Source organism: Musca vetustissima, unplaced genomic scaffold (genome assembly GCF_032173495.1).
Source record: "Musca vetustissima isolate MV318-11 ecotype Yass unplaced genomic scaffold, APGP_CSIRO_Mvet_v1 utg4395, whole genome shotgun sequence".
NCBI lineage: Eukaryota > Metazoa > Arthropoda > Insecta > Diptera > Muscidae > Musca > Musca vetustissima.
The window spans coordinates 272,722-300,315 of record NW_026885219.1 but is presented as its reverse complement, the minus strand read 5'-3'; the positions used below and the strand labels follow the sequence as shown (position 1 = coordinate 300,315).

Here is a 27,594-nt window from a genome sequence, read left to right as displayed (position 1 = left end):
AAATTCAATTGAAGGATCTTTACAGCAAGGACCCACTATAGTAACTGTAGTACTTGTATTTATTTATTTTTTTGTGTTCAAACTTACCTCTTCTTGGTTTTGCCGACATTGTAAAGTTCAACATGTTTGAATGCAGCATAGGCGGCCATTTCTGTTGTGTGTGTGGTGGTGTTGGTAGGTTACGGGTTAGAAGACTGTTTTGCAAACAGATGTTTTGTTTTTTTTTTGGCGAGTGAATAACAAGGACACCAAACGACGACTACGACGATGATGCGGAGGACGAATGAGTAGAGTAGCTTTTTCTGTTGTTAAAGGTTATCACAACAACAACACCAACAATGGAAGTGTTGCCAACTTTGTTTGCAATGCAGATGATAATCAAATCTCTGTGTGTGTGCGTGCGTAATAACAACAACAAACAGAGAAAATGAAATCAAATGATATGGAGAGTAGAGAGCAGCGAGACAAAAAAATAAACAAAGAAAAAAAAAATAGATATATGTAAAGGAAATTATCAAGGAAATGAAAACCAATGGGAATTTCGAATAAAAGGACTTTGGTTTCAATTTTCTTGTTGGAGAAAAGCTGTGGTAACTGTGAAATAGTTTTTAATTTTTTTTTCTTGGGGAAATAGAACGGTCAGATGGAGAGTGATAAAGAGAGCATTTAAAAATCAATAAGTGATGATGTTAGCACGGGCATCCTTTTTGTGGGGATAGAATGATGTTATTTATACAACGTACTACAGTGAGGGCTCTATTTAGGCAATAATAATACAATAATGATTTTAGTAGGGTAATAAAATGCCGCTATAAGGAAATAAAGAGGAGAAATAAAAATATAAAAATCAATTAAGATTTAAGAATTTTCTCCGAAGAATTATGGTGTTCTTGGAAACTTATTTGGAATTACATCGGGTAATACACTACAGTAAGGGCTATATTTATGCAACCATATTTCTTTGGATTTGTTATGAAATATAAATAATATAATTCCCATATGGACATTTTTAGCGGAAATTTGTGTTTACAGGGCAATCTTTCTGTAGCCTTCCAATTTATATAAAAAAATATGCTCATAAGAACAAAACGTTGGTGGAAAATAAAAAAATAGTAATAGGTAATGTTTGTAGGGTATTATTTCGGCATAGTATGGTTTACAGTAAATACTAAATTAAGACTTTTTTTTTAAGATTTTTGAAAACATTTTTTGCCTTTTCTGGCAAAATTCAAATAAATAAAAATTTTTAAATTTCCTGTAAACCATATGACTAATTTTTAAATACAAAAATCGTCAATATTCAGTTGCCATTGCATTTGAATGAAATTAAATTTTAAATTTTATTTTGGAATTTTTATAGTGGGAACGATTCAAAAAATCAGAGTAAAGGCAAATTGTAATTGATAATGCATTTAGTAAAATTTAAATTAAAAAAATCATTTTTTTTTGCATTTTGAACAAAATTCAATTACGATTTTTTATAGTGGAAACGATTCAACAAATCAGATAAAAAAATAGTGGGTAAAATTCAATAAATCCGAAAAAAATTGTTATTGGAAATTCATTTCTAAAAATTTATTTTGAAATCGGAGAAGAGAAATTAATTTTTATATAATTTTCTTCCAATCGAAATATTGGAAACAATAAATAGTATTAAAAATCGAAAATATAGACGATTTTTATTTACAAAAAGCCTAAAGTCATACAAAAGAAAAATTTGAAAGTTTGATTAAAATATTTTTTTACGCCAGAAAAATTAAAAAAAAATCAAAAATGTGTTTTTTCAATACTATTTTTTACCCGTTTTTAATTAAAAATATTGAAACGGAAACTAATATTAGATATTTTGAAAAAAATAGGTACATATTTCAAATATAACAAAATCAAACACGGTGAAACCGGTGAAATTTCGAAATGAGAACAAATTTAAATTAATTATTTTTTTGATGAATTGAAAATACAACCCATTTTTTAAAATTATTATTTTTTTAATTTTTTTTTTACTAAAAATTTGTATTTCTTGAAATTTCGAAATGAGAAAAAAGTTTATTTATTTATTTTCTTTTCTGAAGAAATGAAAATTCAACTATTTCATTGAAAATTTAGAATTTGTTGAAAACATTTTTTTTTCAATTAAAAAAAAAAAAAAAACATTTAAAAACCCCTATTAGAAATGTCTTAAATTGTTAAAAGTTTTTTATATTTTTTTGGGAATACAAAAGAAGGAAATTATATTTGTAATAAAAATGTAAAGAATTCGTAATTTTTATGAAAATTTGATTTTTTGTAAAATTCTTAAAATTTTATTTTTAATTTGTATAATTAAATAACGAAGTTCCAATATTAGAAAAAAGGTTCCAAATTTAACAATTCCCTTAAAAATAGTTTTTTTTTTTAATTTTTCTCCAAAAAAATCTTTGTGGTCTAAATCCAGCCCATACTGTATTTTCTATATTATATTTAATACATATAAAGAAGATGAATTCCAATACAGTGCCCAATATACAAAAAGGACACCACACAATGCAGTAGAGAAGCACCAAACAAGCAAAGCTCCACAAAAATCATATTTTTTTGGGGGAGCCCACACAATGAGAAACAAATGGCAACAACAACCAATTCAATTCCAATGGTGTTGGTTGGTGGGGTGCTGCGAAAACAGAGATTTTTTTCAGTTGCCTTTGATTTTTGTTTTACTCTCAGGAGAGAAAAAGCCAACAACACAAAAGGATACCGCAGAAAAGTTCGTATAAGAAAAAAGGATGATATGGCAATGGGGAGCCCCCAAAATAGAGTATAGAAAAATATACAAAATACATATACAAAATATATGTATTCCATATATATATGAAATAGATTTTATGCAATACCTACAGAAATTATGATGAGTAGGCGGTGGATGAAATCAGGACGAAATGTATGAAAAAAAAAACTAAAATATTTCACAGTTACTTTTACAAAATAATTAAAGAAAATAATTTTAAAATAAAAATTATATCCTTTTCTCCAACAAAAAAAGAAGAGTCCTTGTTATTCCTTTTTGGGATGATAAAACTCACAAATTCCTTCTCTTTTTTGATTTATTGCAGGGCAGCAGAGGAGGAGGAGTTCGTTTATGAATATTTTTCACAGTTAGATTTAAAATTAATTTTTAAAATTTAAAAACTTTGTTATTGGAAGAACTTTAATTTTCACTTGGTTAAAAAAGAGATTTATTTTTTGTTTAATTTTACTTTGTTACAATTTATGAATTTATTTCTTCTTTCTTTTTCGTTTAGTATTTATTTTCTTTTTTCATTGACACACAAAAACTAATAACAGAACAGAAAAAATGTTGTTGGTTGTTTGATGGGAAAAGAGACACGACGTTTTCTTTGCTTTTCGCTGTGTGGAAAGACGTTGTGAACGGCGCTAGTTTAAGTTGAAGACTGAACTGTTTTTGGAAAAGTGGAAAACATTTTATATTATCGATCCAGCAAAACATAATGTGCCACAACATGCTGCACAACAACAATAACAACAAACAAAACAGCAAACAGGGCAGGCAACAGCAGTACAATACAGCACAACACCATCGTCGTCATCATCATCATCGCTGTAGTCATCATCGTCATTTACCCATCGTCAAAACAAAAACAACCACACACACACATACACACAAACAACATAGCCACAGCACATAACCCAAACCATTAGCCCACCAAGCAAAACATTGTGAAGTGTAACATCAACCCAACCCCACTCACATTGTGTACTCACTACTGCTGTACGGTACTAACATTACGAGAGAGAGAGAGAGTATAAAAAATAGAGAACTAATTCAACCATACGCCGAGAGTCAGAGAATAGCCCTCTGAGTAATAACGCACAGCATTTTAATAACATTACCTTTGTGGTTGCGCCAATTGTAATACGGGGACACACCAAGCACAGTGCTATGTGTCCAATCATGAATAGTAAATAAATAAGCGGAGTAGTAATAATTCTTATTCATTCAATTATTGGTGATAATACCCAGTAATAAACATGGAATTAAATTAATTAAGGTACTGAAGAAATCAAAGCCATTTTATAATCAGGAAATATATTTCTGGTAAAGGCAATTAAAAAATAATTTCCTATTTAAAACCAGTGAGCGAATCAGTATAGTCGAACGGGGCCGACCCTACACAACTTTCACGAAAATCTTACTTTGTTTGGTTCTATATATTGAGCTTGAACAATATTTCGCGATATTTGCACCCTCTTGGTCGACTAGAGGTCAATAAGTATTACCAATATTCAGTACAGCCCTTCTAATTACTTGCCCAGATTCCCTTCACCATGGGTTGTGTTGTGATGTTCGGCTTTCAATTGTGGCGTAAACACACAACAAATTAAGATTTTGGTAGATTTCATCCCAATATTATTATCTGATCATCACCTAAAACTTATAGGCTTTGTCCTTGGCCATACCTGGATCCTCATGGAAAATTTCAAATCGATAAGCGCTATATTTCCGCCCTCTAGTGTGGTAATGTATTACTAAATAATATCTGAATTCATAAGCGCACCTGTATATATATATATATATATATATAAGTGTAACTCCCACATCCGAGTACATACGACAATACAATTGGTATCGATTTAAAAGTACACCACTCCTCTTATATATGCTATCAACTTCTCGGGACTTTGTCCTTCAAGGGTAAATATATACGCCATAAAATATAAATTTTTTAATTTTTCACAGAAAAATCAGGGTCCATTTGACCCGCTAAATATTGACCGATCTTTATCAAAAAATGCAAGCTTATTCGTCGACCCAATCCCTTTCTCAATGTAAAAATTCGCGATGTTTGGGCCATAATTGTGGCCTCAGGAGCGACCAGAAAATCAAACAAAAATAGATTTTTTGATCCACTTCAACCCCTAAATATTAACCGATCTTTACCAAAAACAATAGGAGGCTTCATTGGCCAGAACCCATCCAACATGCAAAATTTCGTGATGATTGGTCCATAACTGTGGCCTGCATCGTGTTTACAAATTATAATGGATGGACGACTCAGCTAGTCGAGATATGACGATCGGTATACTTAAAGGTGGGTCTAGGACCAATATTTCGCGGCGTTACAAACTCTTGGGTCTGCAACCAAGCTATAATACCCTGACAACATAGTTGTGTAGGGTATAAAAATATTATGTTGGGGAAAAAGAAATCCATTATGAAAACGTCGATAAAATCGGAGAAATGATCGAGGTTGACCGGCTTGTTAGCAGTCGTAACATCGCTCAGGAGCTAAAAATCTATGCTGGATTCAAAAAAAGCTCAATGTTTGGGTGCCTACAGTGACTCACCAAAAACTTCGGGAGCATGATTGGGAAGTTTTAATACATTCGCTATACAATCCGGACTTGGCCCTAGGCGATTATCATATTTTTCATGCATTGCAAAATGTCTTTAATGATAAACAAATTGGTATCTAGGGAGGATTGTGAAAAATCGACTACTAAAGTTTTTTTTTTGCAAATAGAGAGCATGACTTTTATGAGAGAGGCATACAACAAAACGTTGCATATTTGGACCGAATCGGACATTCCGAAGTACTATAGTTAATATAAAAATAATGGATTTCTCCCCCAACCTAATATTTTGACCATTTTGTGGGGAAGGTATCAAAAGGAGTGGGCTGATATTCCCCATCTTCGATTGATTTAGGTTTAGAAGAAATTTTAAGATTCACAGTATAATTATGAGAATTATAGTGCGCAATATTCAGCCAGAAATGCGGATGGCCATTGTTAAATCGAAATTTTTCTCATGGATTTGATCCAAAGAAACATGGGGTGTAAAATCAATATTTCCATGAGAAACTATTTTGCCGTAACAAAGGGTATATATACTCATCACTAGCCATAAGGCTGGGGTTACTTCTCATGAGGAGACGAAGATCCCTGCTGTACGACAACATGATGTCTACTTATCCAAAGCTATCATTTGAATCATCACCTAATGAATAGGCATTCAGTCATACATGTCAGGAAAGATCTTCTATATCTGGAGAGAAGGAGGTCCAGAGATAAGAGTTACAAAAAATACCTTAAATCGGGAGATACGGTCATATGGGGGCTATATCAAAACTTGGACCCAGGGACCCCATTTTACATTTCAATATTTGCTTTGACATTAAAAACATGTAAGCAAAATTTTGGCCGCCTATGTCGAGTGGTTCGGCAGTTAATGAGTATATATCCAATTTACCCACGTCTTTAAAGTATCGTAAAACTATCCATTCTAAATCGATTTGATAACAGAAACCCGGAAATGGGGTGTAAGATTTTGTATTACCGATTCGATATATATTAAATACGCAAAATAAATACCCACAAATGGGGATTTACCCAATTTACCAGATATTTACCCTTTGGGTATTTATCCACTATCCGTATCCACACATGTTCAACTTAATTGGCTGTAGTTTGATATTTTGGGTTCTCATCGGGTAGAAAGCCCTCTTATCAAAATTTATCTATATTAGTCCACTTTTTAGGTTAGGGGACCATCGAAATTTCGGTATTTTGGGTACGTTTTTTAAGCAAATTGCCTTTTTCTACTAAAAATTACCAATAACGGTATGTTGGTAATAACGGTTACCATGATCAGGTATGTTGGTTCCTATATGATACATTTCTAAGGATTCCCGATTCCCATTTTGCTCTTATTTGAAATTTTGAGATCTTATAGGGTGACAACAAATCATCCTATTTGGAAATTATAAATATTTTTCGAATTTTGGGTTATATAGCCTCCCGTTATAAAAGCCCCCCTTTTTAGATATTTTGATGGTTCTTAACCCAATTTTCCAACCTGAGTATCGGTAGATTGTTATACTCGCAACAATTCACCGTGGTAAGCCTCCATATTAAAGTCCCCATCGATTTTAGGTATTTTGACCACCTCATGGTGTAGGTTGTACAAATACCGATGCGGTATAACGACGCTTTTATGTTGTTATTGTCTAGAGGGTATAATATACAACAATGTTCTCTAGAGGCCACAATTATGACCCGAACATCTTGATATATTACACAGGGAACGATACATGATCAAGGAATAAGTATATGATGATCGCATAATATTTAGGAGGTCAAATAGACAAATGCTTTTTGTAAAATTGCAAAACTGACATTCTATGCCTTATACAGTATTTTTCGGTTAATTGCACATCAAAATTTGCAATTAACCGAACCCGCTTACTATGAAATGAAATATTTTTGACCCATCATGTGGTTCAATTAAGCGTGGAAACCAATTAACCGTAGGGTCAATTAACCGAAAAATACTGTATATACTCCGCCTTATATATAGACCGTACACATAATTCGGAAAAATTGACAGTGCATAAAAGAGGAGTTGTTGGTCACTGATCTGATAAATGAAGTCAGGATATATGGGGATTTAATAAAATGAGACTAGGCATCTGCAGTTCTGACATTGCTTATTCTAATAAATGCAAATGTGGCTAAAATATTGCCCAGGTTCGGGATATAGGTTCGCAGAATGTTTAAGTCCCGTATCATCGCATGTGGTATCATATGACCCTCCACACACGTCCGACTATACTGCATACTGCTTTTAATTTTATAATTTTCCCTATATATATTTATACCCTTCACCACACTGTGGTACAGGGTATTATGTCTTTGTGCATATGTTTGTAACAGGCAAAAATAATCGAGATAGACCCATGATTCCTTTTGAGAATATGCATAGAATCACTTTCTGAATCGATTTATGCATGTCCGTCCGTCCGTCTGTCCGTCTGTCCATGCTAAATTGTAAACAAAGTACAGGTCGCATTTATGATCCGATTTGGATGAAATTTGGCACAGCTCATTTGTTTGGCCCAAGGACGAACCTTATTGAAATTGGGAAAAATCGGTTCAGATTTAGATATAGCTCCCATATATATTTTTGCCCGATTTACGGACTTTAGACCCTGAAAATCTTTCGATTTGCACGAAATTTGGCATAGCGTACTGAATTGAGCCACGAAAGATGTGTGCCAAGTTTCGTGAAAATCGGTTCAGATTTAGATATAGCTCCCATATATAGTTTCGGCCGATTTTTGGTAAATGGCGTACCAAAGTCCCTATATATCTTTCGATTTGCACGAAATTTGGCATAGCGCACTGAATAAAGTCTAGAATGATGTGTGCAAAGTTTCGTGAAAATCGGTTCAGATTTAGATATAGCTCCCGTATATACATATCTTCCTCCGATTTAAGGTAAATGGTGTACCAAAGTCCTTATATATCTTTCGATTTGCATGAAATTTGGCATAACGTACTGAATTGAGGCTAGAATGATGTCTGCCCAGTTTCGCGAAAATCGGTCCAGATTTAGATATAGCTCCCATATATAGTTTCGTCCGATTTCATGTTAATGGTGCCCCAAAGTCCCTATATATCTTTCGATTTGCAGGAAATTTGGCATAACGTACTGAATTGAGCCTAGAATGATGTCTGCCCAGTTTCGAGAAAATCGGCCCAGATTCAGATATAGTTTCGTCCGATTTCATGTAAATGGTGCACCAAAGTCCCTATATATCCTTCGATATATTTGGATAGAGCTTCCATATATATTTTCGCCCGATTTTAAGTAAATTGGACATCAAACTCATCATGCTAGTCAGGTTGACATCAAATTTTGCACAACGTACAAAATTGAGCATAGAATTACGTAGTTGCGTTTTCTAGAAGTACAGACATAGCCCAACAGATAACCTATTTATATTTGATTGAAGTCGATTTATATAACTTATGGATATATAGGTAGATTCACATTTAGATAAATATCACATATTTTATTTCATCCAATTTCATGTTAATAGTCCTGTTTAATATACCGATAGTGGTGAAGGGTATCATATAGTCGGCCCCGTCCGACTTTACTACTTTCCTTACTGGTTTTTTTATGGCTTGACAATATTTGATTCCTCACACTGTGCTCCATATTCCAAACAAAGAAGATGTTGCTTACATTGCGGCAGAAATAGAAATAATTGCTGAGTGTGCGAATCAAAAAGAACTCTCAGTTACGCACTAACCCCATCTTGAAACATTCTCTATCTCTCGACCTCAAACAGAGAACAGAGACTGTCTCTCAGACTGTGAGCATGAAATTAAGAATTACGGTAATTATTTGCCATGGATGCTATGAGGTTGGTTAACAGCTGTTGTTGGATATTTCCAGTGGCCACAGTGCATTCACACACACGCACACTTTCCAAAATGCATAATAACAGATGTAGGAGGGTGGTTGCATGTTGCATTGGCAACATGTTGATAAACAACGCCAATTCCAATGTTCACTGTTAACAGAGGTGGTTGCTGGTAGGAGATGGTGCATTGAAAAAAGGCCCCTGCATCAACAAATAATGTACTGGGGAACAATATAAACAAATGTTTGTTATGTTGCAAACAAAAATGTTTATGTTTAGATAAATAAAAAAACATTCGAGAAAGAATTTAACAGAACTCATAAAATGCAAATGTTAACATGGGAAAAATAATGCATCGATGTATACTTAAAGAGGTTAGTAGTGGTACTAAAATATGTACCCTGGAAACATTTTTATGTTACAGTTTAATATGTATCGGGAAAATGTTGTATTTTGTTCGTTATGATGTTGTTCGTGGTTCATTATTTTCCAGAACTAAATTTGTCGTCAGCAGTGGCAGCGACATCAGCAGGGCAAACGTTGATGAATTCTAATGACAGTTTAATGGCTTTTTGTTGTAATTATGAACATAATACAGAATAATACAGAGAAAATAAATGTTTGTATGCATGCAGAAATGTATGAACAAAAATAAATTTGAAATACACAATTTAAATGGAAAATATGTAACAATATTTTGTGCAGCAGATACACACTCCTAATGACTTTTTGGGAAAAATTATTGCGAAATAATTTCGGGTGTTTGTCGCTTTTTTTGTTTAGGGAAACAGGAATGAATTTGTCAATATTATTGTCATCATTATTCATGACAGCTGTCTAAAAAAATTTCAAAATTAATGACAACTTTAGAATTGTGGAAAAAAATCAGAATAATCAGTAATTAATCCTGATGCCTAAAAATGGCCCTATGCTCTAGATGTCTCCAAATTATTTTTTTTATTAAATAATTATAAAAAATGTGACCTACATAAACAAAGTCGGTATAATTATTTTTATAATGGCCAATTTCTTCATATGAAACTTTTTCAAAATAGTAACCGAACCTGATTTCAAAATTTTTTCTATTGAGAAAAAAGTAACCCTATCCTGAGGTCGGATAGAAGAAAAACCGAACCGAATTTGGGATTTTTTCAATAGGAAAAAACTAACCGACCCTGCGGTCGGAGAGAAAAAAGGAACCGACTCTGAGATCGGGGTTTTCTATTGATAAAAAGGTAACCTACTCTGAGATCGGATTTTGTCTATAGAAAAAAATATAACCAACACTGTAGGTCGGATGTTTGGTTTATAGAAAAGCAGATACCGAACCTGAGGTCGGATTTTTTGTCTATAGGAAAAAGTAACGGACTCTGAGGTCGGATTTTTTTTCTGTAAAAAATTATGAGGTCAGATTTTTTTCAAATCTAATTTCCGATTTCTATTGACAAAAGGTGAAGTCGGATAGAAAAGAAATAACCGAACTTGATTTCGGAAAAAAATAACGAACCTGAGTTCCGAATCTTTCTAAAAGTAACCGACCAGGAGGTCGGATGGGAAAAAGTTCCTACGCTGAAATCGTATCTTTTCTACAGAAAAAAGTAAGCGACCCAGAGGTCGGATTTTTTATACATATAAAAAAAATTAACCTAACCTGATGTTGGATTTTTCTATAAAATATGCAACCGACCCGAATTCGGATTTTTAATATAGAAACAAGTTATCGAACCTGTCGTCGCATTTTTTCTATAGAAAAAAGTTACCGACCATGATTTTTTCGGATTTTTTCTATAGAAAAATGCAAACATAAGGTCTGATTTTTTTCTATAGTAACCGAACCTGAGGTCGGAATTTTTTTCTATAGAAAAAAGTAACCGACCTTAGGCCGGAATTTGTTTCTATAGAAAAAAGTAACTGACCCTGAGGTCGGAATTTTTTCTATAGAAAAAAGTAACCGACCCTGTGATCGGAATTTTTTCTATAGAAAAAAGTAACCGACCCTGATATCGGAATTTTTTCTATAGAAAAAAGTAGCCGACCCTGAGATTGGAATTTTTTTTTATAGAAAAAAGTAGCCGACTCTGAGTTCGGATTTTTTTATTCTATAGGAAAAAGTAATCGATCCTGAGTTCGGAATTTTTTTTTCTCTAGAAAAAACCAACCCACCCTGAGGTCGGAATTTTTTTCTATTAAAAAATGGAATAGAATCTGCGTTCGGAATTTTTCTAAAAGTAATCGACCTTTGTTTCTATAGAAAAAAGTAATTGACCCTGAGGTCGGAATTTTTTCTATAGAAAAAAGTAACCGACCTTAGGTCGGAATTTTTTTATAGAAAAAAGTAACCGACCTTAGGTCGGAATTTTTTTATAGAAAAAAGTAACCGACCTTAGGTCGGAATTTTATAGAAAAAAGTAACCGACCTTAGGTTGGAAATTTTTTCTATAGAAAAAGTAATCAACCCTGAGGTCGGAACTTTTTTCTATAGAAAAAAATACCCGACCCTGAGATGGTATTTTTTCCTATAGAACAAAATTTACTGAGGTTCGGCGGATTTTTTCCAAAAGTCTATCTGCCTTCAATGCTGAGAATTTTTAATATAGAACATATGTTTTCAGTGACAGGGAATTTTGTTTTCTACAGGAAAAAATAAGTTGTTAACGAATTTTTATTTTATTAAAAATGCTCTAAAAAATATTTTTCTATAGCATATAGATAAATAAATCTGTGCCCAGTTTCTCTGTAGAAAAAAAAAATAAAATTATATATAAATCTGAAAATACGCACTACCTTTAGGGTCGTTTATTTTTATTTCCATGTACAAGAACAAAAACAAAAGCAACAGAAACTAAAAAAAAAACTACAAGTTCTGTGCACTCTCGTGACACAGTCACTCACTTCCATGTGCAGCAGCAGTAGCATAGAAGCCAGAAGGAAAATAATGAAAAACAAAAAAAAACACAAATCCCCCACCAAACCTCAAACATGATGAACACATGATGACAGCAGCTCTTCAGCCAAGAGAACACGTCGCGAGTATACCTCATCATTCCATACGTCCACATTCATCCCATCCCTCTACATCCATCTACTAGCCATGTTGTAAGAATATGCGTGTGACGCAATTTTTCGTGGTTTGGGCACGCAGGCAGGCAGTCAGTCAGCGATGTGTTACTCACGTTCTTGTTGTTCTTGGTTAAACGTAATTTCTTCGTCTTCTTCTTCTGTGTCATTCTGGTGAATTGCCCCCAACAACAACTGTTTGTTGGCTGTTTGTTTTTCTTCTGTTGCCAACAACGAATTACTTAACAAAAAGGGGACCTGCCTTTATACATTCTTCCTTATCACCATCATATCAAAGCTGCTTTTTAGCATGTGACACTTTTAGTTGTTGCTACTTTTTCTACATTTCGTTGGATGCTTTTCCCCCAATTTTCAGCGTATGAAGATAATACAGAAGTCATAAGAATAGCCAGTAGTTATAAATAAGACTACAAAGTAGGTGAGATGAGGTCGACTAACTTCTTTTAGGTACATTTTCACACTTTACTATTTTTCTTCTTCTTCTTCTTTTTTTATGCCTATGTTGTAATCTGACTTTTATTTGGGGAGCTTTAAAACCCATTCTGAAGCAATGCAAGCGGGAAATCGGGTTAGCCAAGTTGATATCTTAATGGACGTGTTAAAAGAAGAAAATAATGTTGGTTACGACACCACACATAGATGCAGTCAGTATGGGCACAAACTGACGAAGCAAAAACGAACCAATCAGTCGGAAAGTCTTCTAGTCAACAAATTGAGGGTCCATGATTTCAAAACGGAGTTTGTGATAGTTGAGGCAACATTAGAGATATTTGTTCGAGTCAAATTTTGCCCGATGTACACCTGGTGTTTAGTGATTTTTTTGTACTTACTAATCAAATAAAAAAAATTAGCCAGAATTGAAAACTTACCTGAAAAAAAAAAACAGAAAATGGAAATTAGGAAATCAGATATTTAAAAGCTGTTAAAACATAAGAAACCAAAAATTAGCTTCCATGAGATTTTTTCTGAAAAAGTGTGGAGTAACCAATTCATTAGGAAAAACAGTCATATAGGCTCAGAAGTTTTTCTATAGAAAGGATAGCCATCTCAGAAAAAATCGTCTCCTAATTTTTTCTATAGAAAGTCATAGACCTCCGAGTGTCTCAGAATTTTTCATATCAAAAATTGTAGAGTACTGTTAGGGATCCCTCAGGGTGCCTCTGCCTTTTTTCTCTACAAAAAGGTCTTCGACCTCTGAGGGTATCAGATTTTTTTCTACAGAAAAACGTCATCGACCTCTGAGGTTCTCAGAATTGTGTTCGTTTTTTTTTGTATTTTTTTGTCTCTGAATCATCATTCATCAACCTGAGGGTCTCAGAATTTTTTCTATAGAAAAAAATCGATCCAAAAAAATCGATCCTGAGGGTATCATCAAAATTTTTTCTATAGAAAAAAAATCATCGACCTGAGGGTCTCAGAATTTTTTCTATAGAAAAAATACCATCGACCTGAGGGTCTCAGAATTTTTTCTATAGAAAAAATACCATCGACCTGAGGGTCTCAGAATTTTTTCTATAGAAAAAAATCATCGACGTGGGGGTCTCAGAACTTTTTCTATCAGAATTTTTTCTATAGAAAAAAGTCATCGACCTGAGGGTCTCAGAATTTTTTCTATAGAAAAAAAATCATCGACCTGAGGGTCTCAGAATTTTTTCTATAGAAAAAAATCATTGACCTGAAGTTTTCAGAACTTTTCTATGTAAAAATATTATTGACGTGAGGGTGCAACAATTTTGTACATAGAAAAAATCAAAGCCATGATGGTCTCAGATTTTTTCTATTAAAAAAAAATTCAACTGCGTGTCACAGAATTTTTTCCGTAGAAAAAATTTAATTCCACCAGATGTTCCCAAAATTCCTTCCATAGAACAAATCATTGACCAAATTTTTTATGGATAAAAATCATCGCCCTGAGAGTATCCGAATTTTTCTACAGAAAGAATCAGTTAAATGCGTGTCTCAGAACTTTTCTAGGTAAAAATATCATTGACGTGAGGGTCCTGCAATTTCTTCGCCCCGAGGGTCTCAGAATTTTTGTATAAAAAAATCATCGCCCTGAGACTCTCAGAATTTATTCCATAGATAAATTCATCGCCCGATTTTTTTCTATAGAAAAAAAAAATCGTAGCTCTAAGGTTCTGAGAAGCATTTTTCTATAGAAAAAATTCATTGGCCTTTAGAAAAATCATCGTTCGGAAGGTCTCAGATTTTCTCCACCATTAACCAAAAAATGTCGATTTTTTCTATAGGAAAAATCATCGACAGAGTGGTCTCGAAATAATTTTGAAGAAAAAAATTTCGGTCGATAGAACATCGAACCTTGGATCACTATTTCTATTGAAAAAAAACATCGACCCAAAGGTCTCAGAAAAAATCTCCGAATTAAACAAAAATTGTAAATCAAAGGTTTTCCGGTTTTTTCTATGGAAAAATATTGGTCTATTGGATCTGAAAATATTTTCTATGAAATAGATAACAGCCAAGAAGCCCTGAGAATATTTGCTGTTTTGTCCAGTAGAAATAATATCATACCGAAAGGATCGGGCCGCATATTTTGTTAAAATATTTGTGCTATATATGCTGAAAATCTAAGTTTTCCAAGTCGTATATTTATTCTATAAAAAAATTCTTAGAACTCTGTATCGAACATTTGTAAAGGCAAATAACTATCAGATTTCTATGCCGTATCATACTTCGGACCTGTGGTTTAAGAATAAGATCTCGAACAAAACCTGACTCTATTTTCTTTCAGGTCACCCACCTGCAGTTGCTAATCGACCACAATACAACGAACAATCATTACAACATGTTTCGACATAATCCAGCATGTAATCGTGCCAGATGATAATATTCATTTGATACAAATGACAAAATTATTGTCTCTGTGATTACTGGCAGCAGCCGACAATCCCGCCATCAACTTCATCGGGGGTTCATTATCCACACACAACTTCTCAGGTAATTTGACAATAATAAACAATCAATAAAATGAGAAGGAGGGGTGGGGGTGGGGGAGAGGACATTAACAAAACATAATGCAGTCATTTGCAATTGACGAAGCAATCAATCTCTTCGAACACGAAACTTTTTCCAAAACTCTCGATTTTGTGAATTGTGAAAATCTATGGAGTTGGGGTATTTGTTATTCAGTTGTCGTATTTGTTGTTGTTGTTGTTGACAATGAAATTATTACTATTCGGGACTATTCAGTATGTGCGTCCGTGGACAGCAGCAGTTATGCCAAGCCAGCCAATCATTCAACCATTCATCTATCCAACCAACCATCCATCCATCTACCCGGTAGACTGAAACTCAAGTTGAAGTTTGAGTTTGACGACAACCATGACTACAACAACAACTCCAACAACAAAAAATACAAATAGAAAGTAATGAATTTTTAATCTCAATAATAACCATATTAAAGACAATTATGTGGTAAATTTTCCAATCTTATATCTGCTTCTCTTCTTCTTCGTCGTCTCCCCCTTCTTTCTTTTGTCTCCAACATTTGGACCGGACATCATGCTGCACACACACATTGTTTGGAAAATTATATTTTTGTTGTTGTTGTTTTGTATTACAATGTCAGCAAGAGGTTAATTTTTGAAACAACATTGAAAAATAATAACAACAACAACAACAACGATAATAAACAACAAATGTAATAAAACAATAAATTTGTAAATTATCAATCCGTCAAATCCGTTAGACGAACACAGACAGCCGGGAGAACTGAGTGCAGCAGGCAGGCAAGTGTTTCAATCGAAATGATTAACTGTTTCGGGGTGTAATATCATGGCACAGTGGGTTGGAGGGACAGGGATATTAGACAAGAAAATACTCAGATCAGCATTTTTTCCGTAGAAAAATTCGACCTGAGGCTCTGAGAATTTTTTATAGAAAAATGACCGCTCTGAGGGACTGAGTTTTTTTAATAGAAAAAATGATCGATCTGACGGTCTGAGTTTTGTCTAAAGAAAAAACTGATGGTCTTTGAATTTTCTATAGAAAAAAATAATCACCCTTAGGGTGAAATGTCAAACCTGGCAGTCTGAAAATCGAAAAGAATAAATAACGACAGAAGGGTTTCGGAATTTTGGGTCTGCAGACCCACAGTTCTATTATTTATTTATATAGAGAGACCCTCAGGTCTATAGAAAAAAATTAAAATTTAGAAGCTTAGGTCTATAGAAAATATCCAGAGAACCTCAAGACGATGCATTTTTCTATAGAAAAAATTAGAAAGAAATTCAGAGACCCTCAGTGGTCGATGATTTTTTTCTATAGAAAAAATTCAGAGACCCTCAAGTCTTTGATTTTTTCTATAACAAAAAATTCAGAGACCCTCAAGTCTTTGATTTTTTCTATAGAAAAAATTCCGAGACCCTCGGGTCGTTGATTTTTTCTATAGAAAAAAATTCAGAGACCCTCAGTAGTGGTCGATGATTTTTTTCTATAGAAAAAAATTCAGAGACCCTCAGTATAGAAAAAATTCCGAGACCCTCGGGTCGTAGATTTTTTCTATAGAAAAAATTCCGAGACCCTCAGTAGTGGTCGATGATTTTTTTTCTATAGAAAAAAATTCAGAGACCCTCAGTAGTGGTCGATGATTTTTTTTCTATAGAAAAAAATTCAGAGACCCTCAGTAGTGGTCGATGATTTTTTTTCTATAGAAAAAAATTCAGAGACCCTCAGTAGTGGTCGATGATTTTTTTCTATAGAAAAAAATTCAGAGACCCTCAGTAGTGGTCGATGATTTTTTTCTATAGAAAAAATTCAGAGACCCTCAGTAGTGGTCGATGATTTTTTTTCTATAGAAAAAAATTCAGAGACCCTCAGTAGTGGTCGATGATTTTTTTTCTATAGAAAAAATTCAGAGACCCTCAGTAGTGGTCGATGATTTTTTTCTATAGAAAAAATTCAGAGACCCTCAGTAGTGGTCGATGATTTTTTTCTATAGAAAAAAATCAGAGACCCTCAGTAGTGGTCGATGATTTTTTTCTATAGAAAAAATTCTGAGACCCTCAGTGGTCGAGGATTTTTTTCTATAGAAAAATTCTGAGACCCTCAGTGGTCGAGGATTTTTTTCTATAGAAAAATTCTGAGACCCACAGTACTGGTCGATGATTTTTTTCTATAGAAAAAATTCTGAGACCCACAGTACAGGTCGATGATGTTTTTCTATAGAAAAAATTCTGAGACCCACAGTACTGGTCGATGATTTTTTCCTTTGGAAAAATTCAGAGACCCTCGGGTCGTTGATTTTTTCTATAGAAAAAATTCCGAGACCCTCGGGTCGTTGATTTTTTCTATAGAAAAAATTCCGAGACCCTCAGGTCGTTGATTTTTTCTATAGAAAAAATTCCGAGACCCTCAGGTCGTTGATTTTTTCTATAGAAAAAATTCCGAGACCCTCAGGTCGTTGATTTTTTCTATAGAAAAAATTCCGAGACCCTCAGGTCGTTGATTTTTTCTATAGAAAAAATTCCGAGACCCTCAGGTCGTTGATTTTTTCTATAGAAAAAATTCCGAGACCCTCAGGTCGTTGATTTTTTCTATAGAAAAAATTCCGAGACCCTCAGGTCGTTGATTTTTTCTATAGAAAAAATTCCGAGACCCTCAGGTCGTTGATTTTTTCTATAGAAAAAATTCCGAGACCCTCAGGTCGTTGATTTTTTCTATAGAAAAAATTCCGAGACCCTCAGGTCGTTGATTTTTTCTATAGAAAAAATTCCGAGACCCTCAGGTCGTTGATTTTTTCTATAGAAAAAATTCCGAGACCCTCAGGTCGTTGATTTTTTCTATAGAAAAAATTCCGAGACCCTCAGGTCGTTGATTTTTTCTATAGAAAAAATTCCGAGACCCTCAGGTCGTTGATTTTTTCTATAGAAAAAATTCCGAGACCCTCAGGTCGTTGATTTTTTCTATAGAAAAAATTCCGAGACCCTCAGGTCGTTGATTTTTTCTATAGAAAAAATTCCGAGACCCTCAGGTCGTTGATTTTTTCTATAGAAAAATTCCGAGACCTTCGGGTCGTTGATTTTTTGTAAAGAAAAAATTCAATGATTTGTTCTATAAAAATATCAGAGACCCTCAGGGCATTGATTTTATTTATTGAAAAATTTTCTAGGTCCTTTTCGATTTAGACCCAGTGCCATTTCTCTATTTTTTTTTAACAATTTTGTGATAATTCCAATCATAACAAAAATGATTCCCAATTCTATCCCATATTTTGCTTTTGTTGTTGTGCATGATTGTATTCGGATCGATGCGTGTAATGTTTATTTAATTTCCGGCTCATTTCTCCATTCGTTTTGGCATTGTTGTTGTTTCTTCTCTACGACTACTCGGCAGGGTGCAACATTTCGGTTTCATTGTTTCCATTTCGTTTCAAATTTTCTAATGGGTTTTGTAGTTCAAAATTGGAAATGCATTTTTTAATATATTTTTAATTTTTATTTTTATAATAATGGCCAATGAACGATAACACGATGATGACAGCGCACGAACAAACAAACAAACAAACGAAAATTCTTCGGGAATTTTCCACAACAAAAAAAGGGGGTATCGGCAGGGTAGGCAGACCAATAGGCAATGCAGTGACAGGGCACTTTACAATGTCGTTGTTGTTATTTTTGTTGTATTTTTTGTTTTGATTTAAATGACGTTGAGCTAATTATGATAATAGTTTATATGACAGGGTTCAATTCTTCTATTCTTTTGGATAATGATGACTCAGATGGGGTTATGGACGGACACCGCCATAAATCTCATATCACAAAATGCTGTAATTAAATTTTATATTGTTTTATGTGTTTTTTATTGTTCCTCATTGTTGGATTGTTAGGAGGAAGTGTAGTTTTATAATTGGGTCGTGATGATATGACAAAAATTCGAATATTTCAAAGCAATTTTTTTGGATGACAAGGGAAAGAGTTTTAGGGATTCTAAAAAAAGGTTTCCCGGCTTCTCATTCAACTCATGGACTAACATTACAATTTTTATTATTTTTGCCATTGCAAGAAATTACTAAATATGCCACTTAGGCATGCCCACACATATCTGCCGCTATCCACCAGTACCCTCAAGGGTTAACATGCCAATTTCCAATGGAAGCTGATTATAAAGCGATTAGGCACAACATCGGCAAACTCCTTTCCACAGCCCTGCATCATTGACATCACCCATCATCGATATTTTCTTTTCCGTTAACTGAGGAAAAGTCAATCTCTTTTCTATGAGGCCCATCCCATGTTATGTTCGGAATGATGGTTTTTGTTTTTGCGGCCAATGCGACAGAAACACAAAATCCCAGCACAAAATGCGAACAACATTAACTTGGCACAAAGTGTAAATGAACTCATTAAAGACAAAAGACATATATTTTTTATATGCAAAAAGACAAGCAGCAGAGAGAATGTGAGGGGACATCAACACCACTTGCCAAGTGAAGTGACCGAACTAACCAAACCTCTTCCTCCTCCTCTGCAAAACCTCAACTCGCTACGAGTAATGTAATTTGTAGTGTTCTTTCTTCATGTGCCCTTATGTCATTTTATGTGAAACAGGCCAAGAAGTTGATGACCAAGTTGCGACAGAAGGGTAAAAGTAAAATTTCGATAATAATTTCCGGAACAAGTTTTATCACAAAAATAGAAAATAAATTCTATAAGTCCACAAAATGTTCTATGAAAACAAATAATCGACTAAATGAGGTCGATAACTTGTTTTCTACAGAAAAAAATCTGAGGCCCTTAGAGGTCTCAGAGCTTTTCAATAAATAAAACAAAACCTCAGATGTGAATGACTATTCTTTACTATAGAAAAAATATGAAACACTCCGAAGTCCATTACTATGACCGGATGGCCTCTAAAATTTTCTATAGTAAAAACCAACGACCTGAGAGTCTCCGACATTTTTATATAAAATCAGAAAAAAATCATCAACCTTAGGGTCTCTGAAATTTTTCTAGAGGAAAAACACCAAACTGAGCGTCGCAGAATTTTTTCTACAGAAAACAAGCACTTAACTGAGGGAAACGGATATTTTTCCTACAAAAAAAAAAAAAAAAAAAAAAATCTTGAGGGTCTCTGCAAATCTACGAGCCGGGGGTCTCTAAAATGTTGATACAGAGGGTCGCTAAAATTTCTGGGATCTTAGAGTCTCTGAAAAACCGACGACATGAGTGTCCTATGAAAATGTTCGATAGAAAAAATATCAGTCCTGCGGTCCGGAGTGTTTTTTCTAAAGAAAAAAATCAGACCTTGGCCCCAAAAAACTCAATCCTGTGGTCCTAAGAATTAAAAATAACAACAGCCCTAGGATCCCGCAAATTTTTCTGTAGGACAAAATAGCAGTCCAAGGGTCCTTCAAAATTTTTCTATAAAAATACCAGTACTGGGGTCCTATGAAATTTCTCTATAATAAATCATCGACGAAGTGAGACTCTAGATGTTTTGTTAAAAAAAAAAACTATAAAAAAGGTTCGACGACGATTTTTTTCAATGGAAAAATGGGGTCCTAAGAAATTTTCTATAGAAAAAATATCAGTCCTGGGGTCCTGAGAATTTTTTCTATTGCAAAAATATCAGTCCTGGGGTCCTGAGAATTTTTTCTATAGAAAAAATATCAGTCCTGGGGTCCTGAGAATTTTTTCTATAGAAAAAATATCAGTCCTGGGGTCCTGAGAATTTTTTCTATAGAAAAAATATCAGTCCTGGGGTCCTGAGAATTTTTTCTATAGACAAAATATCAGTCCTGAGGTCCTGAGAATTTTTTCTATAGACAAAATATCAGTCATGAGGTCCTGAGAATTTTTTCTATAGACAAAATATCAGTCCTGAGGTCCTGAGAATTTTTTCTATAGACAAAATATCAGTCCTGAGGTCCTGAGAATTTTTTCTATAGAAAAAATATCAGTCCTGGGGTCCTGAGAATCATCGCCCTGTGGGTCTCTGCATTTTCTATAGAAAAAAAATTATCGCCCTGTGTGTCTCTGAATTCTTTCTATAGAAAAAATTCACTGCCCTGTGGGTCTCTGAATTTTTTCTATAGAAAAAAGTATGGCCATGTGGGTCTCTGATTTTTTTCTATAGAAAAAATTATCGCCCTGTGGGTCTCTGATTTTTTTCTATAGAAAAAATTATCGCCCTATGGGTCTCTGAATTTTTTTTCTATAGAAAAAATCATTGCCCTATGTGTCTCTGAAATGTTTCTATAGAAAAAATCATCGCCCTGTGGGTCTCCGAATTTTTTTCTATAGAAAAAATCATTGCCCTATGTGTCTCTGATTTGTTTCTATAGAAAAAATCATCGCCCTGTGAGTCTCTGAATTTTTTCTATAGAAAAATTGATATTTTTGTTTAACAAAAAAAAAATTATATTTAAAAAAATCATTCCATATAAAAAATCCGCCCAGCGTGGGTTCCAATTAACCAACTATTTTTTTACAATTTTATTAAATGAAATTCCAATATCACACCAATCAATAAAAATTCCAAACAGAAATAACAGCCAATGCCAGTTTTTTCTGTGTCGTGTAATTGCCACAATTAAATTGTGAAGCCTTTCGATCAATTAATCCAAACATCCCGAAAAACAACAACAGCCGCAGCAGCAACAAAAAACGTTATGATGGCAAATTAATTAAAACATGTGTTACAATTAATTTAATTTCTAGTTATGGTTCGGAAAAAGTCAACAAGCTAAGCCATCATTTCGATAAAAAAATCGCAACACAAAACATCATTAAAACAAGCCCCAATAATCCCCCTGATCCCCCTCCCCCACACACATTCACTTTTGTCTCAGTATCGCGAGCTATGAATTATTAAGTGGCGCTTAAATTGTGTGCTGGGGCCTTGTGGCCACCATCAAGAGGCTGGATGAATGGTTGGTAGCTTCAAACCATAATCATCGCAAGCAGTGCCACCTCCAGCAGCTGCTCGTTATTTGAGATCAGCGGGTAAGCAATTTTTTGTCATAAATGAAAAATGAAAATCAATCGCTTCAAAGTCTTCTTGAGGCCACCACCATCATCACGCGGAGTGGAGCTACTCTCATTTTGGTGTTAACCATTTAGCTTGGAGATTTTTAGACAGCAAAAAAAAAGTGAACGCTTTTCCACACCAACTACTGGGTACATGTGTGAAAAATGTTCGAGTTTTTTGTGCCATAATGTAACCATGTAATGGAATTGTTGCCACAGAGTCCACATGGCAGTCTCTGACAGACAGACGGACCAGTGGACCGTCGAGAAAGGCCAGCCATCATCAATGAATGAATGGGTCTCCTGAATCTATTAATATTAAAATTCATTGGTAATGGTCCAACAACAACTACACAACCATAAAAATGATGGACTACACCATCTTACAAATTTGAAGACAATCCGAAAGTTGGATAGGTGGAGGACAAAAATCTCCTATAATAAATCCAATGGGAAGAATAATGAATGCGCTTAGAGGAGGATGGGTGGACACACAGAAAACTGTCCCGACAGGCGTTTGAACTGTGTGCACTGCTGCACTCACTTGGGTGTCACCTTGTCAGACAACACCTTTTTATGGCCGGCACACACACACACATAGACACTCCACAAGCCATTGCCGATTTTGGCCGACTCTATTTGGCGGCCGGGAATTGTTGGCAGTCCAACGCATAAAATAGTTGCTGACTAAAGCATTGTGGCAGTCGACAACCAACCGTCCCGAACAGCTAGCCAAGAAACAAATAAGTCTTTTAAAATACACCACCAACTTTATTGGATATAACAAGGCAGTACACTCGAGGAAAAATCATCGACCTGAGGGTCTCTGAATCTTCTTTCTATAGAAAAAATCAACGACCCAAGGGTCTCGGAATTTTTTCTATACAAAAAATCAACAAGCCAAGGATCTCGGAATTTTTCCTATAGAAAAAATCAACGACCCAAGGGTCTTGGAATTTTTCTATAGAAAAAATCATGGACCTGAGGGTCTCGGAATTTTTCTATAGAAAAAATCATGGACCTGAGGGTCTCGGAATTTTTCTATAGAAAAAATCATGGACCTGAGGGTCTTGGAATTTGTTCTATAGAAAAAATCATGGACCTGAGGGTCTCGGAATTTTTTTCTATAGAAAAAATAACCGACCTGAGGGTCTCGGAATTTTTTCTATAGAAAAAATCATGGACCTGAGGGTCTTGGAATTTGTTCTATAGAAAAAATCATGGACCTGAGGGTCTTGGAATTTTTTCTATAGAAAAAATCATGGACCTGAGGGTCTCGGAATTTTTTTCTATAGAAAAAATAACCGACCTGAGGGTCTCGGAATTTTTTTCTATAGAAAAACAACATGGACCCAAGGGTCTCGGAATTTTTTCTATAGAAAAAATCATGGACCTGAGGGTCTCGGAATTTTTTTCTATAGAAAAAATAACCGACCTGAGGGTCTTGGAATTTTTTCTATAGAAAAAAATCAGGGACCTGAGGGTTTCGGAATTTTTTCTATAGAAAAACAACATCGACCTGAGGGTCTCGAAATTTTTTCTAATAAAAAAATCATGGACCTGAGGGTCTCGGAATTTTTTCTATAGAAAAAATCATGGACCTGAGGGTCTCGGAATATTTTCTATAGAAAAAATCATGGACCTGAGGGTCTCGGAATTTTTTCTATAGAAAAATCATGGACCTGAGGGTCTCGGAATATTTTCTATAGAAAAAATCATGGACCTGAGGGTCTTGGAATTTTTTCTATAGATAACCTGAGGGGGGTCTTTATTTCTTCTCTGAGTGTAAATCCTTCAACATGAACTAATCATTCTGACGACGACTTCAAACGAACAGACGAACACATTATGCCGAGCAACAGTTGACGTTTGAAAAGCCTCCTCAATTTGACTATAACACACTGGAGGATGAGGCTAGCCTAGGTAGTAATCCAACAATGTTCGGTTGCGATTTATGGTGGTATGGCAAGGCAAAAAGACAGACAGCAACCAGAAAATACTTGCGATGGACTTGTCTTCGAGCTAACCGCAAAAACTATCAAGCAACATGGTCATTGCTGCTTCTGCTGCTGTTGTTGCTGTCTTCAAATCACAATCATGTTCGTTGGTGTCTTTGTTGCAAAGCATATTATTTAGATGTTGCTGTTGGATTGTGTGGCAAGTTCCACTAGGAAGAGAGGGGGGACAAACGTACTATTGTCGTCGTTAGTGTGTCTTGGGTGCTCAATCAACATTGCCACGACTAACATTTCCGAGTTGTCAAGCAGGGAGGCAGCAACGACAACAGCAGCACTGCCAAACAGCGGTAGTTACCGAAGTTGTTCGAAACGACAGTTACGACGACGATTGACTGTGGCAATGGTTGGTTGGTCGGTTGAATGGAATGACAGACTCTGGCTGGGAGGTTGACTCGGAGTTTAAACTCATTTTCACAGTAAATCTGCCAACTGTGAAAGCCAAGAAGAAACATAAGCTGAAGCAAAAAACAACGAGAGGGTGCGGGATGGGGAGAGAGGAGGTAGAGCTTTGGCATGGCAGTAGTAATTATACGCCAAGTGCTTGGCTTTGTTGTAATAAGTAATTAGTTTTTTGTCTGGCTGGCTGCTTGTTTTCATTTTAGTTTTTTTCAAGATATAGGCCGTTGGCGGGACAGCCACCACACTACTACTAACTACCTACCTACCACCTCTGGTGGCAAACTGATATCTTACCCTACCGGAGCGAGACAGACAGACAGCATGTTACGTTGTTTGCTGGCTAATTTCTTTGGAGTGCTGTTGTTGTTTTTTTTGCCACTAACGGGGATTTTTTTTTTTGCGAAGAGTGTTGGTCTCATTATTAGCAGACTGTCATTCGAAACAGTGTCGATTTGTTCGGAAATTGTTGTAACCATAACACACATAGAGATCTCATTGGATATATATTACAAATATTTTATGAACTAGGTATGTTCAAATGAGTTTAAAGGGTTTGTTGTGTGGGGAGGATCAAGTCCAAACGCAGAACATATTTTTGGTACGGCACCATCCTTATCTTAGGTGGGCTAAACAACTCACGTTTGTCTAGGCAGCTGTCGTTCTTCTGTGGATAGAGGTGAAGTGTGGACTCCTGGAATTGCATTCTGTTGATCTATAGGCTGGGTTACTGCTTCCGTATCAATTCTATTCATTCCTGTCGGGCACGCCTTCTGGGCTAGTGTTTCTTTTTTTTACCATTGCCCTCTCTACGCCGACTATGAAGGCCTCGCCAAACGTGCCTGAGGTAATGGCATAAATGTGCCGATATACGGGTAAGATCTTTGCCTCTTTATACAAATGGTCCACTGGTTTCATAAGGAGACACCCTGCCGCATTTATAAGAGTGACACTGTGACTATTTTTAACTGTCTACCACAGTATATCGTTTAAATTTGTAACACATACGGGTCCGCATAGCGTACGATTACCAGGTAAGCGTACGATAGCGATGGCTTGCGTAGAAGATTTAAATAATAAGTCGAAATGTGCGTACCATCGATAATGGGACCCAAAGTCATGATCGTACAATCTTCGGAATACATTAAGATTTGTGTGACGTCCCGAGATTTTGTAATTTTAGAAAGGTTGAGGTTAAACAGTTCCGGCGATACGATCCCTTTTTGGGGACAACCCGTTTCCTTATACGGATCTTCTATTTCTGAATTTCACATATGACTAGCACTCACAAATATAGTTATCTGAAGATCGAAGGGTGATCTACTCCATTTGTTCGAACAGAAGTACATGTCAAATCAAGAGCAAAAAAATAAAAAATCAGTTGCACGGTCTCGATGTTGTAGTGCTATACAATTTTCGAAATTCATATAGAGGTTCGGCAACTGAAAACGAAATCTACCTCCCTGATGAGAGATAGGCTTCGCTACAGGGGACAGAAGTGAATTCGGTCGGTATGGCTCACTTCTTTCTGCTGACATCGTTGCCTGGCTTCAGTAGCGGGATCGACCTGCTTAATTTTCAGGCTTGAGGAACAATGTGGTTGGCTAACGAAATGTTCAGTACAGCTGTTAAATAATCAACTCCATTGAGATTCGATACAGGCCTAATGCTTTGGATGACTTAGCGTTTCGTATGACATCTGCAATATCATTGTGGTGTCTCGTATAGCATCTGCAATATTATCCTCTGTAAATTGTAGAGGTACCTCTTCGGATCGTAGGGTTCTTATACAACCTCTTATTTACTGTGTCATTCTAGGGGTCAACGACGTAGAATGGAAATTTTTTCACAGTAAATTTATGTTTGAAATAGCGATATTTTTCCTTTTGTACTGCAGCCATTATTAGGTCGCGGAGATGCATGTCAGCATCCTGAGGATTTAGGGGATTGGCCAACTTTTTGAAGCGGACATTGGTTATATCTCTGAAACCTTGCCAATCAGCTTTATCGTGGTTCAGAAAAGTACAACGTACAGAGGTTGTGAAAACAGGTTGTCTATTAACAGAGACGCTAATGTGAAGGTGTTCCGAACCGAAGATAATGATCGGTTGCAAGGTAACGACGATTTAGTGATGACCGGGAATGGTTGTTGTCGGGAATTGACACGATGATAGGCTAAGACGATCGTAGAAACTACTATATCCAAATACGAACAGTAAGCCGAAGCTTCTGTGTGTATTTAATTTATGTAGCCGCCACAATGGATAGCCATCAAAAAGAATTCCGAATGATCGTAAGTGCAATAAACATCCACAACACAACAAATAGCAAGCCTGTGCAATGGTAAGCCCCGCCCTTAGCAGATGGAACTGAAATACTTATGTTTGCGGTGTAACAACGTGAATGAGAATTACATGGTAGTGTAGAAGACGCGCGTTAAATGTCAACACGTTCGTTGTTGATACTCATGGAGACGTCATGCGAATTCGTTGCTATGGTGGATGAAGCGATCGTAGGTGTTTCTGTACGGATGTCACTTTTGTCACGAGTAACAAAGCGGCGACTCCATGTAATGCCACATCTCTGAGAGTCGGCTTTATTCAATATTTCATTCAATACAATTGTGAACAGTAGCGGTGACAGAGATCATCCTTTCCATAAAAGTTCCGATACAGGCGTATGAATTTGTAGGAGTTCAAAATCAACAGAGTAGCTATGGAGCGAGACGATATTTCCTTCCGATGCTGATCAATGGACTTGTAGGGTTCCGAAATCAACAGAGTAGTTTTAGAGCCGAAGGTATTCGTTGCACAGAGATGAACAATAAAAATAATATGGATATTAGACAACACAACAGGAATATTGGCGATACTTACGGGTTACTAATTAGGAAATGGGATGTTT

General features: G+C 35.4%; 1 protein-coding gene across 5 annotated transcripts in view; it reads right to left on the bottom strand.

Annotated features, from left to right (window-relative positions):
• LOC133332360 (microtubule-associated protein Jupiter) overlaps positions 1-27,594 on the bottom strand; it is a 201,136-nt gene that overhangs the window by 57,042 nt on the left and 116,500 nt on the right. For 3 of the 5 annotated variants that reach the window (XM_061540760.1, XM_061540761.1, XM_061540762.1), the window contains exon 1: positions 88-165. The exons of 1 other annotated variant lie outside the window; for it this stretch is intronic. In XM_061540760.1, coding sequence (XP_061396744.1) covers positions 88-149 — 62 coding nt within the window. In that variant the 5' untranslated portion in view covers positions 150-165. Of the gene's footprint in view, positions 1-87; positions 167-27,594 lie in introns of those variants that run through there. One more of the 5 variants, XM_061540758.1, reaches the window with a different exon arrangement.